This window comes from Benincasa hispida, chromosome 3 (genome assembly GCF_027475165.1).
Source record: "Benincasa hispida cultivar pf3 chromosome 3, pf3_genome.v1.1, whole genome shotgun sequence".
Taxonomy (NCBI): domain Eukaryota; kingdom Viridiplantae; phylum Streptophyta; class Magnoliopsida; order Cucurbitales; family Cucurbitaceae; genus Benincasa; species Benincasa hispida.
In genome coordinates, this window is record NC_143480.1 from 42,410,558 (window position 1) to 42,428,148 (window position 17,591).

General features: G+C 31.1%; 1 protein-coding gene and 1 pseudogene across 1 annotated transcript; one reads left to right on the top strand and one right to left on the bottom strand.

Annotated features, from left to right (window-relative positions):
• Positions 1–348: 348 nt before the first annotated feature.
• On the top strand, positions 349–15,256 carry LOC150037282 (serine/threonine-protein phosphatase 7 long form homolog; annotated as a pseudogene).
• A 1,595-nt stretch (positions 15,257–16,851) lies between these two features.
• Positions 16,852–17,292, bottom strand: LOC150037283 (uncharacterized). Its single transcript, XM_090311951.1, has one exon. The coding sequence runs from the start codon at positions 17,290–17,292 to the stop codon at positions 16,852–16,854; it is 441 nt and encodes a 146-aa protein (XP_090168077.1).
• Positions 17,293–17,591: the final 299 nt, after the last annotated feature.

The following is a 17,591-nucleotide window of genomic DNA, read 5'->3' on the forward strand; positions in this document are numbered from 1 at the left end:
GTCAGTTTCAAATTGAAAGTTCAACAAAACAATTGAAGATATCAAAGGAATAAATTGGAGCTGTCTGAGTTTTTTTGACAACATTAGTTTAAAGCAATGGACTCAAGCACATGATGGAGGATTCAGATATGGGTGGATGACGACAAATATATCATGCTTTTAATTGAGAAATGAATACTTCTTTTATCATGTTTATTTAATTAAGTGTAGATACTTTTATTATATATTCAATTTTTTTTAATTATAAAGTTGTACATTATTCTTTTAATTAAGTTGTACATTATTCTTCTAATTGAGAAACAAATATTTTTTTAATTAAGAAGTAAATATTTTTTTTTCTTTCAGATCATGGCTTTAAACCCAGAACCTGTTGATCCAGATGTTTTGTATGACCAGTCTATTCATCGATCATCTGTTGTATGGCGAGATCGTACTATTGAAGAAATATCTTGCAGGTGTCGATAGGCAGTTCTTTAGCGCACTATCCCGCTCTACCCTCGAATACTACTGCTTCTGCGCACATCTGGATTTTATGGAGTTTCCAGATTAGGATTTATTCAGTTGAACTGACATCTGATCACAGCCTTGGTCGAGAGATGGAGGCCCGAGACGCATATATTTTTTATGTCTGTTGGAGAGTGCACTATCACTCTACAAGACATAGAAGTGTTGTTGGGGTTACCTGTTGACAGTGAGCCCGTCACCAGAGTGATGTAAAATGATTGGTCAGAAGTTTGTCAACTATACCTCGATGCGACCCCACATGCCGACAAGATTAAAGGATCGAGGTTAAGTTTAATATGGTTAGGAACACAATTTCGTGAGCTCACGGATGATGCAGACGAGGAAACCATCATAAGATATGCGCGAGCATATATACTACAAATGATGGGTGGAAGTTTGTTTTCAGATAAATCAAGTCATTCTGTTCACTTGATGTTCCTACCACTGTTAGCTAACCTCCATGATGCGGGATGGTATTCGTGGGGTGGAGCATGCTTGACATGGTTGTATAGATAACTATGCAAAGCAACAAGACCTGAGGTTCAAGAGATAGCTGGGTCTCTCATACTTTTGCAACTATGGGCTTGGGAGTGATTTCCAACAATGGCTCCACAGCTACAATATGTTAATGACGCTCAGTTAATTGGACGAGCCTACGGTTCTCGGTATGTTATTTTAAATCAATTTAATTTTTATATCACTAATCTAGTTAATTTAAATTCTAAATTATCAATATAAAAATTTAGGTGGAGAGACAAATTTTGTGTGACTAGGACAACCACACATGTAGTCAGCCAGTATAGATACATGTTTGATTTGCTTCAACCTGGTCAGGTACATTACACTAAACCTAATTGATTATTTTCTACACATTTTTATTGTATTTGTCTTTAATATTCTCTAATATAAGATTTTTTGTTTCAGGTTATTTGGGAGCCGTACAAAATTATTATGCATACTTTGCCTAATTTTTTTACGAATGGTCAAAACATATGGCGGACGATGAGTCCTCTCATACGTTTTCATTTTGGTGAGTGTCATCTTCCTAACAGGATGATGAGACAATTCGGTTTTCAGCAGGATGTCCCATCGCCTTGTAATACTGAAACCGTATTTCATGATATTGAAATAAGGACTGGAGATTAGTACGAAAAAATTACACATTTGGTAGTGCGATGGCACTATCGTGCAAGGTTTATTGCAGTGGGGGTTTCTATTGAATAGTTCGACACAGATGTCACTCCAGAATATATTCATTAGTATAATAATATTACAAGGTGCTACGTCACTCGTCCGGGAGTAGCTATGGGTCATCTAGTAAATGAATGAATATTATCTAATTATTTTTAATTTAAATTTATTTTAAATATTGTCTAATTGTTTTATAATTCATAGAGATCGAACAACAGTAGACTCTGTGAGGTTGCGAATGATCCGAACCAGGTTCTTGCTATATGTAATGACAACCAAAGCTATATGGAGGAAATTCATTATATGTACGATATACCTATTGTTCCTCTACTAGCTCCTAGACATAGAGGACCTGGTCGAGAAGAGGATGAGTTTGATGAGGTTACACATAATGTGAAAGAGTTGCCCCCTATGATACAGATGCAGAGTCAAACTGATAATGTTAGTCTGATGATGATGATGCCAGCATTTGGTTCAGGACATTATGACTCAGAGGCTAGTCCTTCGTCTTCATACGTGTTGGACATAGTCGGGGTCGTGAAGAGCATAATGAATATTTATGTTATGAAGCGTCTGTAGAGGTACCAGAGCAACATCAAGAAGAACCCGAGCAACCTCAAGTTCGAAGTCGACGACGACAACTAGCTCGAAATCGACGACGTCCGCCTTGTGGGACACATTCATTTTTGTAATTATTTTTATATAAATAAGATATTTAATTTACATTTTTTTATTTTTATGAGATATTATTTTTTTAATTTATTTTTTTAGAGTTTAAATCAAATAATAAAATATTTTTAGAAATTATTTTTATAAAATGGAAAATAAAAAAAAGAAGAAAGAAAGAAGAAGGTAGAATGTGTGATAATAAAAAATAAAAAAAAAGGGCAAGGTCGAGGGTTCAAAATTCGACCTATCTTGGTCGAATTTTGAACCCTCGAGTTATTAAAAAAAAAAATAATGTTTTTACAAATAGTTTGAAAACAACCTTATTTTCCTAAATAGTTTCTAAAAGGACAATATCCTTTTAATTTTCCCCAATATATCTCCCAACTTGATTAATTTATTTTTCCATTTGAACAAATAATCTTTCATCATTTTTCTCCCCAAATATCTCTTATGTATCTATCTTTTCTTTGTAGATTTAGTTTTATCTAACTATTCTTTTTATTTCTTTAACTTTTTGTTACAAGATTCAATGTTTATCTAAATATTTCTTATTTTTCATCTTTTTTCAATATATTCATTTGTATTCTTATCATGTTTTATTTCATATTATAGTAATACGAAGGTTTGAGATTTAACTAATCTATATTTACACCTATAATGTAGTTGTATTGTAAGGTTATAAGGGTTCTAACCATCATTTTCCATGATTCCTAATTATAACGCTATATTGTGTCTCCTTAAAACTCTATTAGCACTGATATATTATGGTAATTAGCTAATATACATTTACAAATATAATGTAATAGTAATATAAAGTTATGAGACTTCACTAATCTACTTCTACACATACCGTGCAATTGTAATGTAAAGTTATGATGTTTTATGTAGCACCCGACTTTTTAAAAATAGTTATTTTTCATCAATTCAAATTTAATTATGGAGCCTTTGTTATTTATTTTTGGAATAAGTGTGGATTCAATAAAATCAAATTTTGGTTTAATTTGACTTTAATAGATGTTCGAGATCTAATAAGTTAAATTTACAATAAATTAAATTAAAATATTTTAGTTTTCAAAATTTTGAACTAGAGATTTTGAACGTAAGTTTCATCATTTTTTAAGTTTAATGTATTTGTTTTAATTTTGAATTTTAAGAATTAAAATTGAGTTTAGTGGAAAGATTATCTTATAAGAGATATTAGAATATCAATATTTTTGGAATTTAAGATGGAAAAGAGAAACTTATTATTATTATTATTATTATTAATATTATTATTATTATTTAAATAAGTTTTTAAGGTTAAAATAACATAAAAAAAAAATAAAAGAAAAGTTAAAAAAGGGGAGAAAAAAAAAACCTTAGTTATCTAACAGTCGCACAAAGCCCCCGCCCCCGCCTCCGCCCCCACCCCCTCCCCACTTTTCCTATTCACGAGCCTCGCCTTATTCTCCTCCTTCGTGTAAAGAGCAACACTCTGTTCTTCACACCATCATCCCTGCCATTCTACTCGATTGCAGTCCACCACACGCCATCGATCGCCTCACGTGTGGTTTTTGCTGAGACCACTACAATCACGAAAGTTAGCTTCGATAAGTATCATGAATCTTCCTAGCTCATTCACTCTCTTTTTCTCATTTCCTCTCTCACTCCTCAAATCTCCTTTCCACCGCTGTTTACTAGACACTATCACTATTGTTATGGTGTGGTCGTAAGAGGAATCGACCAACAATGTTTATGTGGTATTTAGGTGAATATCATGGGCTTTTGTCGTGGGTTTTTGTTTTTCCGTGACATGATTAGCTTCAAATAAATTATTGATTGATTTGAAGTTTGGTGGTAATTTTAGCTGTTGTCTAACAAAGTGTGTTCGAGGACATCTGATTTAAATGTAATATAATATTACAGTTAGGGACGGCAACGGAGCCGGGGCGGGGTGGGGATGCATTCTCCATCCCTGTCTCTGTGGGGATTTTTAATCTCCGTCCCCGCCTCATTTCCTATTTTGGGGGTTGGGGTCGAGTCGGAGATTCGGGTCCCCGCTTCTTATTTTATTATTTTTATTATCTAAAATTAGCATTTATATTACAATTCTAAATTTTATGTAATAAATTAGTATTATTTTTACATATATTTATTTAAATTAACAATTAAAAAAGTATTTTAACTTTTTATTATAAAATTTATTATTTCAGAAAAATAAAATTAAAAAAATTAACTAAAATAGTAGCTTGAAGTAGTATTATATTCTAATAATAATAATAATAACAATAATTTGCATCGAATTAAACCACATGCTCCACCACTTTAGAAAAAAATTATAATTAAAAGTTTTGTTTCACTTTTTTTTTCCTAATTGTAATTGTAATTATTATTATTATTATCATCATCTTTATTATTATATGTTAATAATTAAAAAAATCGGAGCATGGACAGGGGTTGGGATCAGGAGAGGGGAAGGGGATTTATCCTCGACTGAGGACCTGCGAGGACCCGACTCCGTGGAGAATTTTGTCATCCCTAATTACAGTGTATTTGCATAATAGTACAACGTATTTGTGTTGAATTATTATTTTTATTTATTTTAGCTTGTGATGTATGATTTCATTAGATTTAGTTTTTGATGGTAATTTGGATATTTGTTATTAGTATCTCTTATTTTTAAAAATCGTTTTGCTATTTTTCCAAATGAAACTTTAAAATTTACTATATATCAGTCTTTTGAAACATTTATAAAGATTTCAAGACATAATATTTAATTTTTGAAAAGATACACACACAAATATGTGTGTGTGTGTTAAAAAGGATAAAATTGAAGGGAAGTAATTTTTTTTAATCTTTTTTAATATAAAACAAGGCATATTTTAAATTAACATGTTGATACTCTTACTTATATATTAATATTAAAATATAGAAAAATTTTCATTTTGAATTGTATTAATCTAAGCCTTAAAACATTGTAAGTGTGAATTTACACACTCCTTCAAAATTAATTCAAAAAATATTGTGTAAAATATATAATATATTGTAAATTAAAATTTTAAATAATCAATTTAGATTGTTATTTCTTTAAAAGAATAGATTATTAATTAAGATTATATCTAAAAATCATCAAACCATTCAATTTTTACACCTGTATAGACTTCTTCTATTGTCAGATGAATGAAATGGACGATTAGAATTGATGCAAAGACAATTATTGAAGAAAATTTTAATAAAAAGTCTAAATTAATTCATCTATGAAATTTAGCAGTTTAGTGAATACAATTAAAAATATGATATTATGTTTATCAGATAACAAAATGGAAGGTGTACATTAATATATCAATAAAAATTCAAGAGTTTAAATTTCGACCATTATTAGTTCAAGATTTAGATAGATAAATCTCCCCTAATAAATTCATGGACATTTGGTATTAATATACAATTCATCTCACATTAATTTTTTAGGCAAAAGTTGAAGTCTTCTTTTCACGTGCCCAATCACATGTTACTCGAAAGATGATTTTATTTACATCAAATTAATATTCACATAGTGCAATATATATATATATATATATATATATATATCTGGCTAAGTATATTTACCTGATAAAAAATATAGGGGAAAAAAATATGACTTCTACGTTCTATATGAAGCACAAAGCCACAAACTAAAAGAACAGAAACATGTGATCGGCACGTGAAGTCGTCTTATAAAAGCCGAATTATGTCATTTTCACAAACAACTACAAGTCTACAACAAGATGTGTTTGTTTCATAAAGAAAATTGGTTATTGGATTTTTTAAATCAAAATTTGCAAATAATAATAAATAAAACAATTCTAGATACATTAAAATTCATATATATAAATTTTACTTGATAGTTCATTAGTAAAATTTGTCCCACCAACATTAAAATTAGAGGTCCGATTCATTCCAATTTCAAATATATATAATTTATTAAAAAAGGAAAATCCAATAGTCTCATAACCTTCTCAAAGTTGAACAATTTCATAAAATAACAAAAAAAGGCAAAAACTTTTCTATGAATAACCTATTTTTAAAAACTTTTGTATGACTAACTTTTTCCACTTGTGAAATACTAGATATATCCTTACTTTTTAAAGCCAAACAAGTGTCTATTTCATCTCGTTTATAAGCGCACCTATTCGCATTCCTTTTCGCATTCGAGTACTCCTCTCAATTTTCTCTCAACGTCTCCCTTCATCTTCGATATTGTTCGCTGCTCATTGGTCGTATCTACTCACTTTCGCTTTCATTTTAACTTCTTCTCCACTGTTCAAGTAATCTAAAAGGCATGGTACCCTCGTCTGTCGTTATTTGAAATCGTTCAGTACATGGGTTTGATTAGAGTTTATGGTTCGTTTAGTACATGGATATAGATTGTATAGCTTTGTATAATTGATCTTATAGCTTTGTATAATCGATCATATAGCTTTTAATATGAATAAACATATTAACCAACAATTGGATATCGATAACATACTTCCATAGAACAATTAAAATTATCATATCCAACACTCATATGGAACCACCCACCTCTCCAAAACTACAATTAGAAATACCAAACACTTCTATAATATTAATAATCATTTTTCTCCTTCACAAATATCCATTGGTACTTCCATGAGTACTTACACCAAATACCCATAAACAAAAAAGTTATACATAAATCTTCCAACAAAAAGATCATAGCTAGATAATAATTCGTCTATTCACAAACCAACGATTAATACTTCAAATTCATTCTACACTTGCATATTTTACTCAAAACTCGTCAAGATTCACTCTAAGCTAGTTTTTGCATTATTGAGACAAAAAAACAATAAGTACATCCTTATACAAATCGGCCAACAAAACTTGCCATTGTATTCGAATTATGTCAATCTCTCTTGGGTATGTGTGTTTTTTTTTTATTGAACTACAAAAATAAAAATAAAAAAGTTAAACTCAACATAAGTTTACATCATTATTAAGTTAAAGCTAGTATATAAAAAAATAAATAATTTACGTACGAGGCTAGTAATTGGAGTAGTAGGTTTATGCACTATTTCATATATATACTTTTGCACATAGTACCCGAATCCTACAAAATCTAATTGATGGGGGCACTGCATGTGAAGAAGTTGAAAACAATTATTCTTATGTTTGAATGAACATAATTTGTTAAAATATGAATGTAAATTTACCTTTATAGGTTTCCATTTTGGAGAAGATGGATGGTGTTGGAGATCATGCTTGGCTTGCCATGTTTTCAATCCACTAAATAATTTGAAAACATTAGTCAAACATAAATACTTGAATCAAAAGTTAAGAAAGTTCAATTAAACTTACATATTTATAACTCCATGAAATTTCTCTTGAACCATACTTTGAATAGAGTCCAAAACATAAACATAATTTTTTGGAAGATTGATTACAATCAATATCCAATGATAACTATAATAAATAATAATTTTGAAATATTAGTACACATATAATGCAAATTAAAAATAACTAAAGAACTTGTATTTACTTACCATGTGCTGTATGGAATAAGAACTAATTGGTCTAAATTAACCCATTTTAGTTAGTTGGCTAAATTTCTAGATCGAAGATCTAGAGACTTCACATGTGGCGATATATTGGCTTGGTGAATTATAAAAAACTTCTTGATAATATCAAGGTCACATTCATCCAAAGATACCCAAACAAAGAAAAATTTATTATTTAAACACGAAAAAGAAAATATACATGAAGATTGTGAATCAAGATGAGTAATACTTACGCAATGTATGTCAAATACACATATAACCAATTTCAACCATATTGCAATAATGAATCAGATAATCATGGCCTAAATAAACAAATTTTTCCCTTCCAAATATGTGCTCGTTCAAATTGATATGAATCATGTAGATCTACATACTCCACGTAAGGAAGCACATCATTTACATTTTGAATGACATAAAGATGAGATTGATCCAACTCATCCTTACTCAGTCTGATAAAAGAAGCAGCTGAATGATCTATCAATGTTTGAGTTTGTTTTCCTTGTCGATGAGTATAGCCCAATAGAATTAACTCCAAATATAAATTCAGAACAAAACTCTATAGTCTTCTCGACGATATAATTTTCTCCAACACATCCTTCTAGTCAATTTCTATTTCATACATAAGTTTTCAACACTTTCATGTATCATTTGAAATAATTCATCCACCTTAAATAAACAGGTCCACAAAACTCAAATTCTCTTAGAGATGCACTACAAGGTATACCATTATTGTGAAGAATGATGGTAGAAAATACTTCTCTAAGAGGCATAGAGTGACAACTATATTCTCTAGTATATCCTTTAACTAAGATGAATCAATCGCCTTACAACATATAACATTAAAGAAACAACATAGACGAGTAATTACAAGTATTATATGTTTGGGTAAAATATCACGAATGGCTACAGGTAATAATTGTTGCATAAGAACATGATGGTCATGCGACTTAAGTCCGTAAAGTTTCAAATCTGTGAGCAATACTAAATTTTGAATGTTCGATGAATAGCCTTCATGTACTTTAATTTCTGATAGTATCTAACAAAAGCTCAATTTCTCAACTTATGTTCATGTATAACATGCTGGAGGTGAAAAGAGTTTTTTCTCTCCCACGTAAGGGGCTAAGTCTGGTCTAATGTTCAGCTCTACCAAATCTAATTGAGTTTTTATTCCATCCTTTGTCTTACCAGGAATATCAAACAATGTGCCAAAAATATTTGCACATACATTCTTTTCAATGTGTATCACGTCTAAACAATGTTGCACATCAAGATACTTTTAGTATTCTAGCTCAAAACGAATAAATTTTTTCTTCCAATAAGTTGAAGGGCTATCTGCGTTGTTCGTTTCCTTCATAGTTTTCTTATCAAATGAATACTGATACTTACTTGTTTCCGCAAGAATTTCTTCCCTCCTCAATGGTTCTAGAGCAAATTCTAACTCTTGTGCACCATTAAAAGCTTTCTTTTATTTCCTATATAGATGATGGCATGGTAGAAACTTGCGATAGATATGTCATCTTCTTCCCTTTTGGGAAATAAGTGGATGAAGTTTTCTCTCCATAAATTGGACATGCATGATATCTTTTAACCATACAACCACACAAGTTATCATATGCAGAAAAATCATTAATGGTCCATAATAAAATAGCTTTAAGTGTGAAACGTTGTTCTTCATATGCATCGTAACATTCCACCCCATCTTTCCAAAAATTTTTCAAATCATCTACTAACAGAGCTAAATAAACATTTATGTCATTTCTCCATTGTTTAGGATCAGATATTAGTGCAGTCAACATAAAAAATTTTCGCTTCATGCACAACCATGGAGGTAGATTGTATGTCATTAATATCACTGGCCAACAACTATATCTATTATTAATATCTTCATGTAGATTTACCCCATCTGTGGAAAGAGAAAAACGAAGATTTCTAGGTTCTAACCCAAACTCTGGCCACAAATTGTCTACTTTTTTTTCCACGATAGTGCATCTTTGGGATGTTATAATAAACCATTTGTTTCTTTTCTTTTCATTTTTTTTTTTGGGCATGCGACATCAATAAACTTGATGTTTCTTTGCTTCAAAACATTCTTTCAAATCTTGTAGTTGGAGAGAAATACCACATGACTTTTACTGGGACATTCTTAGCCATTTCTTTTAAATTTTTAAGAAGCTTCCATCTTGACGTACAACAAATGGGGCATACATTTGCATCAGAGAGTTATTTTCCAAACAAGCAACAATCATTGCTGCATGCATGAATCTTCTTGTACTTCATTCCAAGAGTACCCAAAATCCTTTTTGCTTCATAAGTGGAAGTTGGAATTTCATTAGGACTCAGAATTAATTCCAACAACTTAATGAAACTCTTATCACTTCATCCAAATTTAGCATTCAAATTATATAACTTTACCAATGTAGATATTTTGGTAAAAGTCTTACAATTTGGGTACAGTGGTTTCTTCTCATCATCTATTAATTCTTCAAAATTTTGGATTTTTCATTAAAATAGTTGTGTGCACCCTCAAACATTTTAATTGTGTCATCAACATCAATGTCATCCTCATCAAGTTTGTCTCTTTCACTAGTTGACACATTTTCATTGGTTTTCTTAATCAGTAATGATTCACAGTGAAAAATTCAAGTCTGATAATTTTAATCTATACCATTAAAAAATAAGTGATCTCTTATTGTGTTCACATTTAGTCTTTGCATTCACACACTTCATACATGGACAACTCATGACATTCAACACACTTGAATGTTGTAGACCATTTTTAATAAACATCTCAACCCTTAAATCATACTCATTGACATTTTATTCATTTTCATCAATGACTTATCTATGAATGTAAAATATGCAACTTAATCTACAAAAAAGACAAACAATAACAAGGAAAAATTATGTAACCTTAAGCTTGTAAACTTAACTATAATCAACAATAAGACCTAAAACTTGTTTATATCAACATGACAAACACAAAAGAACACAAATAAAATATTTTCAAGACTAAAATATAACCCAAGAAAATGTTTATAAACATATTAGCCACAAAAAAAAAAAAGAAAAAAAAAAAGAAGAAGATAGCAAGACCATCAAACAAGTTCATATTCATGAACTAATTTTCTTCTCAACATTTTAAAATCTTATGAACCATAATCAAAAAGAATATCTAGATTAGTCTACATTAAATTTTGAGATAAACTCAGAAAAAATAACACAAGGAAAATATTGAAGGCTAAATATAATCGGAAAAAATAGACTATTAACCAAGTACATATTCTTGAACTAATTTCTTTTCAACATTTCAAAATTTCAAGAAACTTAATCATTGGAATAAAAATAAAATGAATGAAGTAACACTTGCACCACACCAAGCAAGCTTAATCAACCAAGTAAGACCAAATTAGTTTATATATAATTGAAAAAAAAGTTTTAATATACACTTGAACCACACCAAGCAAGACTACCAACAAAATATATATTCTTGAATTAATTTAATTCAAACATTTCAAAATTTCAAGAAGCTTAATCATTAGAATAAAAATAAAATGAATGAAAAAACTTTAAATTACTAAATTGAGAATACATATGAAAAGAAAATTTTACCTTTCCAATCAAACAATTCAAACAACCCACAAGCTTAAAAAGATCCAAACCGGGTCTCGAAGATTAGAACAAATCTAAGCTAAAACCGATAGATCTGGTGACAACGTCGACGAGCGTCGGACCTTGCGAACAGAGCTGAATCACCATGCCGACGATCGGATCGGAAGACCCACGAGTAGATAGGGCAAATAGACGACTGGATCGAAAAGTCCACGACTAAATTAATAGATCTAACACCAGTTACCCACCTCCATGGCGAGCTGCACTCCACTAAACCCTATGACGAAGCTAGTCGACTAGATTTGACGACCAGACGACTTACCCAACACGCCTAAGCTTGTACGAAGAAGTTGGCTGATCTTCGAACAAGGCGAGTTGAACGACCTGCAGACGACACGCGATCTGCACAGTTGGAAAAAAGTTGAGCGACGCGACGATGACAACGACCAGAATAACGCCGGCGATGACAACGACAGGAACAATGCCAACGTTGGTGATGACTGATGTGGTCAAAGGGAAGAGAGGATTTGTAAGAGAGAAGTGAGAAAAGAGAGAGAAAAAAGTTAGTGAAATGAAAGAGAGATATTTTTTACTAAAGTTAAAAAAATTAATGGGGATCTTTAATGTCGGTTTTAAACCGACATTAAAGATCCACTTTTTTTAAAAAAAATCCGACATTATACATCCAGTTTTCACTTTTTCCAACCGATATTAAAACCTAAAATTCTTGTAGTGAACTTATTATTAATTCATTTCAAAAGAAAAAAGTCTCTATTAACATTCCATACATATGTTGTGAAAAGATGTTTCATACAGTATCTTTTCTTACATAAAAAATATTATTATGATTTAACAAATTTCAATAAAATTAAGTTTGAAATTTAAAATTTATTAAAGTATGAAAACTAAATTTAAAGTATCAAGAGTAATAAAGACTTAAATGGAATGCAATGCAAAGTGATACTTTAACCTAAATTTTAAAATCCCATGCAATTATTAAGTAAAATCTAAATTTTATTAATGAAGTTCATTGATCAAATAAAATTGTTTTAATCAATAAGTGATTTTTCTTTGTGGAATCAAGTATAAAATTTTTAAAATTAAGGTATATCTTATAGATCCTCATGACAATGAGAAAATCCATTGTTTTAACTTTTGAGAAGTTCTTTTCTTCTTTTTGTCCTTTTTTCCCTCTAAAAATATATAGAGAGAGACTAAAAGCTACATGTTGGATTAATTTATCGTGTATAGATTAGAACAAATCTGAGACACTTTAGCCATTCAAAAAGTTTCCTTTTAAATCAACTAGACAGAAACCAAATTTGATTTGATAATTCATTTCATTCATCACTCGATCAACCATAGCATGGTTTCATCGAAAACTCCTCATCATAATCAACAGGTTTCAGCATTTAACATAGGAATGAAGTGATTTGTTTTCTCTACCTATCTTTTTAATTGATTATGATTTTGAGCAAAAACAAACAACATGCGTATGAAAAGAAAGAAACAAAATCAACTGTTGAATCAGAAAAGCTGATCAAATCGTCGGTGAATATGTGGTTTTTAATATATATATATTTTTGTTTCTGAAACTATGTCAAGGCTCAACTTTTTTTTTTTTTTTGGTCATTTACTTTTTACAAAATTCAAAGTAGTAGTTTTTTAAAATTTATGTTCTTGTATTAAAGAATTCGGTTAAGAATTCAAATGTTTTATTAAAAAAATGTGGAAAGTATTGTAAGATTCATAGAAAGCAAGCATCATTTCAAAGATCAAAAAATATATATATGCATATTTGAGAGTGTTTTTAGAAATAGTAATTTTAACAAAATCGATTTATTAACAAGTGATTTGTTAAAGAAAAATTATTTCAAATTATAAAACTGTTGAAAATATTTACAAGATATAGCAAATTTTTCGAACTATCAATGATAGACGCTGATAGACATTGATGGACTTCTACCTGTAGACACTAGTAGAAGTCTATTAATGTCCATCTCTAAAATTTTGCCATGTTTTGTAAATATTTTAGTTTATTTTTCTATATTAAAAACATCCATTTGTTAAAACTAATTTTTATATATTAATCATTTTAATATGTGATTTTGTACTTTTAAAAGTGATTTTCAATTACTTAATGATATGTTTGAGATTGATTTTTATAACAATTGTTTTAAGCTAAATTATTTAATTATAATTAGTTTTGCAAAAAAAAAAATGTAATAAATCTTGTTAATATTTGGTTTCATAGTTTTAAGAGTGATTTAAATTTAATTAAAATTATTTTTAAATTATTAAGGTTTGTTCTCGAAGGTAATTTTAGAATAATTAAATTACTAAAACAAAACATTACATTTGAGATTGAAAAAAAAAAATCTGTGGCCGACAAAAATTATATAGGAAGAAGTGAAAGTTTAAGTTAGAAAAATGTAAAAAGTGTTAAGTTATGTTATTGGCAATATTTGCTTAAGGGTTGTTTATGTTTTGTCTATGCTACCATGTTGGCCGATTTTAACAAGTGTCTTTTAGAATGTCTTAACATGTGTGGCTTCCAATGGTGTTTGCGTTAAGATGTAGATTCTGTAGATTGATAGTTTCGGGAAGATTTTGGCAGTTTATTTTCTTCAATTATGTTTCCTTATCTGTTGGGCTCAGAATATTTTGTTAGGGTTTACTTTTGCATTCTATTGTACATATTTAAGGGTTATCTTTCTGTTTGTTAGGGTTGACAATTTTTTTTTCCTTTTTGTGAAGGGAACGTTATTGTTGTTGTCTTGTGATTTCAACAAGAGTTGCAAATGTATGACCTTCATAGAGAAGGTTGTGAATACTATATCAATAGTTCTCATATAGAGACAACTGCGTATAAACAAAAGAGAGAGAGAGAGAGAGCTGGATTCTCTAACTTAGGGGATCCTAAGTTCATAGAGTGAAGTGAGCTTTACTGAAAGAAAGAAAAGATAAACCTTTTGGTGAAGATGAGTCTCATACTTAAGAGAAGCCTGAGTGTTTATCTACTAGCATTGAAACGACCTAACTTTCTAAGTCACCTACTAGGGTCATTACTTCATGAAGCCATAAATTTGTACTTAAACATTTATATTTAAAATAATAAAGTTGGACTAATTTATTTAATAAAGGATCAAATAAAATTTCAACTCAAAATTTTATAATGTTTTGGTTCGGAGTACCCCTAAAGCATAAGCTTTAAAATAAGAAAAACTAACTGAAAAATCTCAAACATTTAAGCTCTATCAAAATCTAAATTATGAAAAGAAAACAGAAAAACATGAAACGACGCAAGAACTTGTATGCAAAAGCATTTGTTTGGATCAATTGGCAATTTCTCTTGTCAGCCACTCGTGTATCCTTATCCTTACCTGAAAAATATGTAAACATAAAGCTTGAGTATAAAATTCTCAGTAAGTGACCTCATTACCGGGATCAAGCTAAACAATCACATGCAATGAATGCTTGGGGTTGGTAGGACATGCATATTGTCATTGTTCCTAAATGGCCATCTAAGAGGATAGTTTATCTTGCTCTAACTCGCATGTCTAGTGGCCTGATGACGTATTGACAAAGAAAAAAAGACATGAAAGTGAACCTGTCGGTTCATGGTTTTTTAACAGGAAAATGAACCCGTCGGTTCATGCATGTCCAGTGACATGATGGCGCACCGTCAAAACATGGAACTGAACCTATCGATCCACTATAACAAAACATATGACGAGACGAGACGATAGATCATCCTTACTAGTCAAACAAGCATCACATACAAAAGTCTCAGAAGTGGTTCCATAACACAAATCATGACACAACATACAAATTCAACATGGTCATAGTCCTCATAACGTTCATGCATAAAATATAGTAACATATATTCTAAATCATGTTTCTAAAATCTATTAAATAACCTGCTAATTTTGAACTAGGGCACCTGACATGAGGGCTCCCCGATAATAGCATCATTTACCTCAATATCAAACCCAAATAACATAAAATGAAACAATCCCCACCAAAAAACCCAAATTAGGACCTATAACATAAATAAATTCTAATTCAAATTTATAGCCCAATTCCAACCATCAAATCAAAATAAGACAACAACTCCAACCAATTTACCCAAAGTGTGGTTGGACTCGAGTCTCCCTCCAAACCCCAATTGAATCTCCACCCTAACATAAACCATGTTAAGTGTGTTAAACTCAAAATCAATTCCGACCCTCTAAATCCAACATCAACATCATACGGGTAAAACAAGCTTAGTCCAAAACTTAATTGATAATCAACCACAACCCTAAAACCTTATAGAAAACCCAATAACCCACCAATCCGTTGCTAAACAAAACGTAATTTTGTTGGGCAGTGACTTCAAACCACCCTTAAAATGTCATGAAAACAATGAAATTAGACCCATATGATAGATGATAAAAACCAATCATGAATATATCCAAAATGAAAACCCAAAACTTACCCAAACCTCAAGATTTCAGGGAGCAACGACGACACAATGGATTAGGTTGGGAGGTGCGATTGACTGGCCATGCGCGACAGACCGACGACGCGAACAAGGCAAGTGCAGATGCGACTGAATGCGAGCGTGGCTGGCTGACATCCGTGACTAACGCGACGAACGACACGTGACTCGATGGTAGAGACTAGGACTGGTGTCAGCTAGGTTGAGCGGCAGGCGGTGAACAGAGTAGATCACCGATGTGAGGTCTGAGGTGACGGCTGATGCTTTCACAAAGAAGAATATGAAACTCCCTTTCTTTTCTTTTTTTTTTTCTTTTTACTTTTGAGGAGTCCCTAGCGAATATATACATACGTATAATCCAAACTTTAATCATTTTCCTAAATATACATATATTTATATATTCATAAATACCCCATTTTTTTCTATTTCCTTCTTAGATCACCAAAAACAAATCCAACTCTCAACCTTCCAAATTAAATTCAATTTCCACTAATGGAGTTAAATCCAAATTTGTTATCAAGATTAATTTAAATTGAATTATCTTTCAAAATAATTCAACTGAACCTTAAAATTCAAAATACATTCCAAGTAACCATAAGTGATTAAATAAAAAAATTACCTAAAAAAATTTGGGATGTCATATTATCCCCTCCAAAAGAAACATTTGTCCTCGAAAGTTCTCTGCTGGAAAAGCTTAGAGTACTGTGCTATCATCTGATCCTCCCATTCCCATGTTGCTTCCTCGAACTAGTGATTCTACCATACAAATTTCACTAAAGCTATCTTCTTATTGCACAAAGTCCTTACCTCATTTGCAAGAATTTGGGTAGGTTTCTCCTCATAACTCAAGTTTCCATTCAACTATAATGGTTCGCAATCAACCACATGAGACGAATCTGTCATATACTTCCCCAACATGGAGACATAGAAAACATTATGAACTACCGAAAGAGATGGTGGAAGTGCTAACCAATATGCCACAGGACCAATTTGCTCCAAGAACGTGAAAGGCCCAATGAAACGAGGACTTGGCTTATTTTTTCTACCAAAACTTAGAACACCTTTCATATGTGCCACCTTCAGAAACACTTTATCATGCACCTCAAACTCAAGGTCCTTACACCTAATATAGACGTAACTCTCTTGTCTACTCTGGGCTGGTTGCATCCGAGCTTTAATCCTTTGTATTGTTTCATTTAAAATTTGTACTAACTTAATCCCTGACAGCTTTCGTTCACCAATCTCATACCAGTAAATAGGGGATTTACAACCTGTTTCATACAGGGCCTCAAATGGCGACATGCCAATAGTAGCCTAAAAACTATTATTATAAGAAAATTCTATCAGATGCAAGTGAGAGTCCCAACTCCCTAAGAACCCCAACGAATAAGCGCGTAACATTTCCAACAATGTTTGGCTCAAACTCTCCGTTTTCCCATCTGTCTAAGAGTGAAAAGTTGTGCTGAAATCAAATCGAGTACTCAACACTATCTAGAGACTCTTCCAAAAACTAAATGTGAAACGAGGGTCTCTGTCAGACACAATAGATATTGGCACTTCATGTAATCTCACCACCTCTTTGATGTATATCTAAGCCCAAC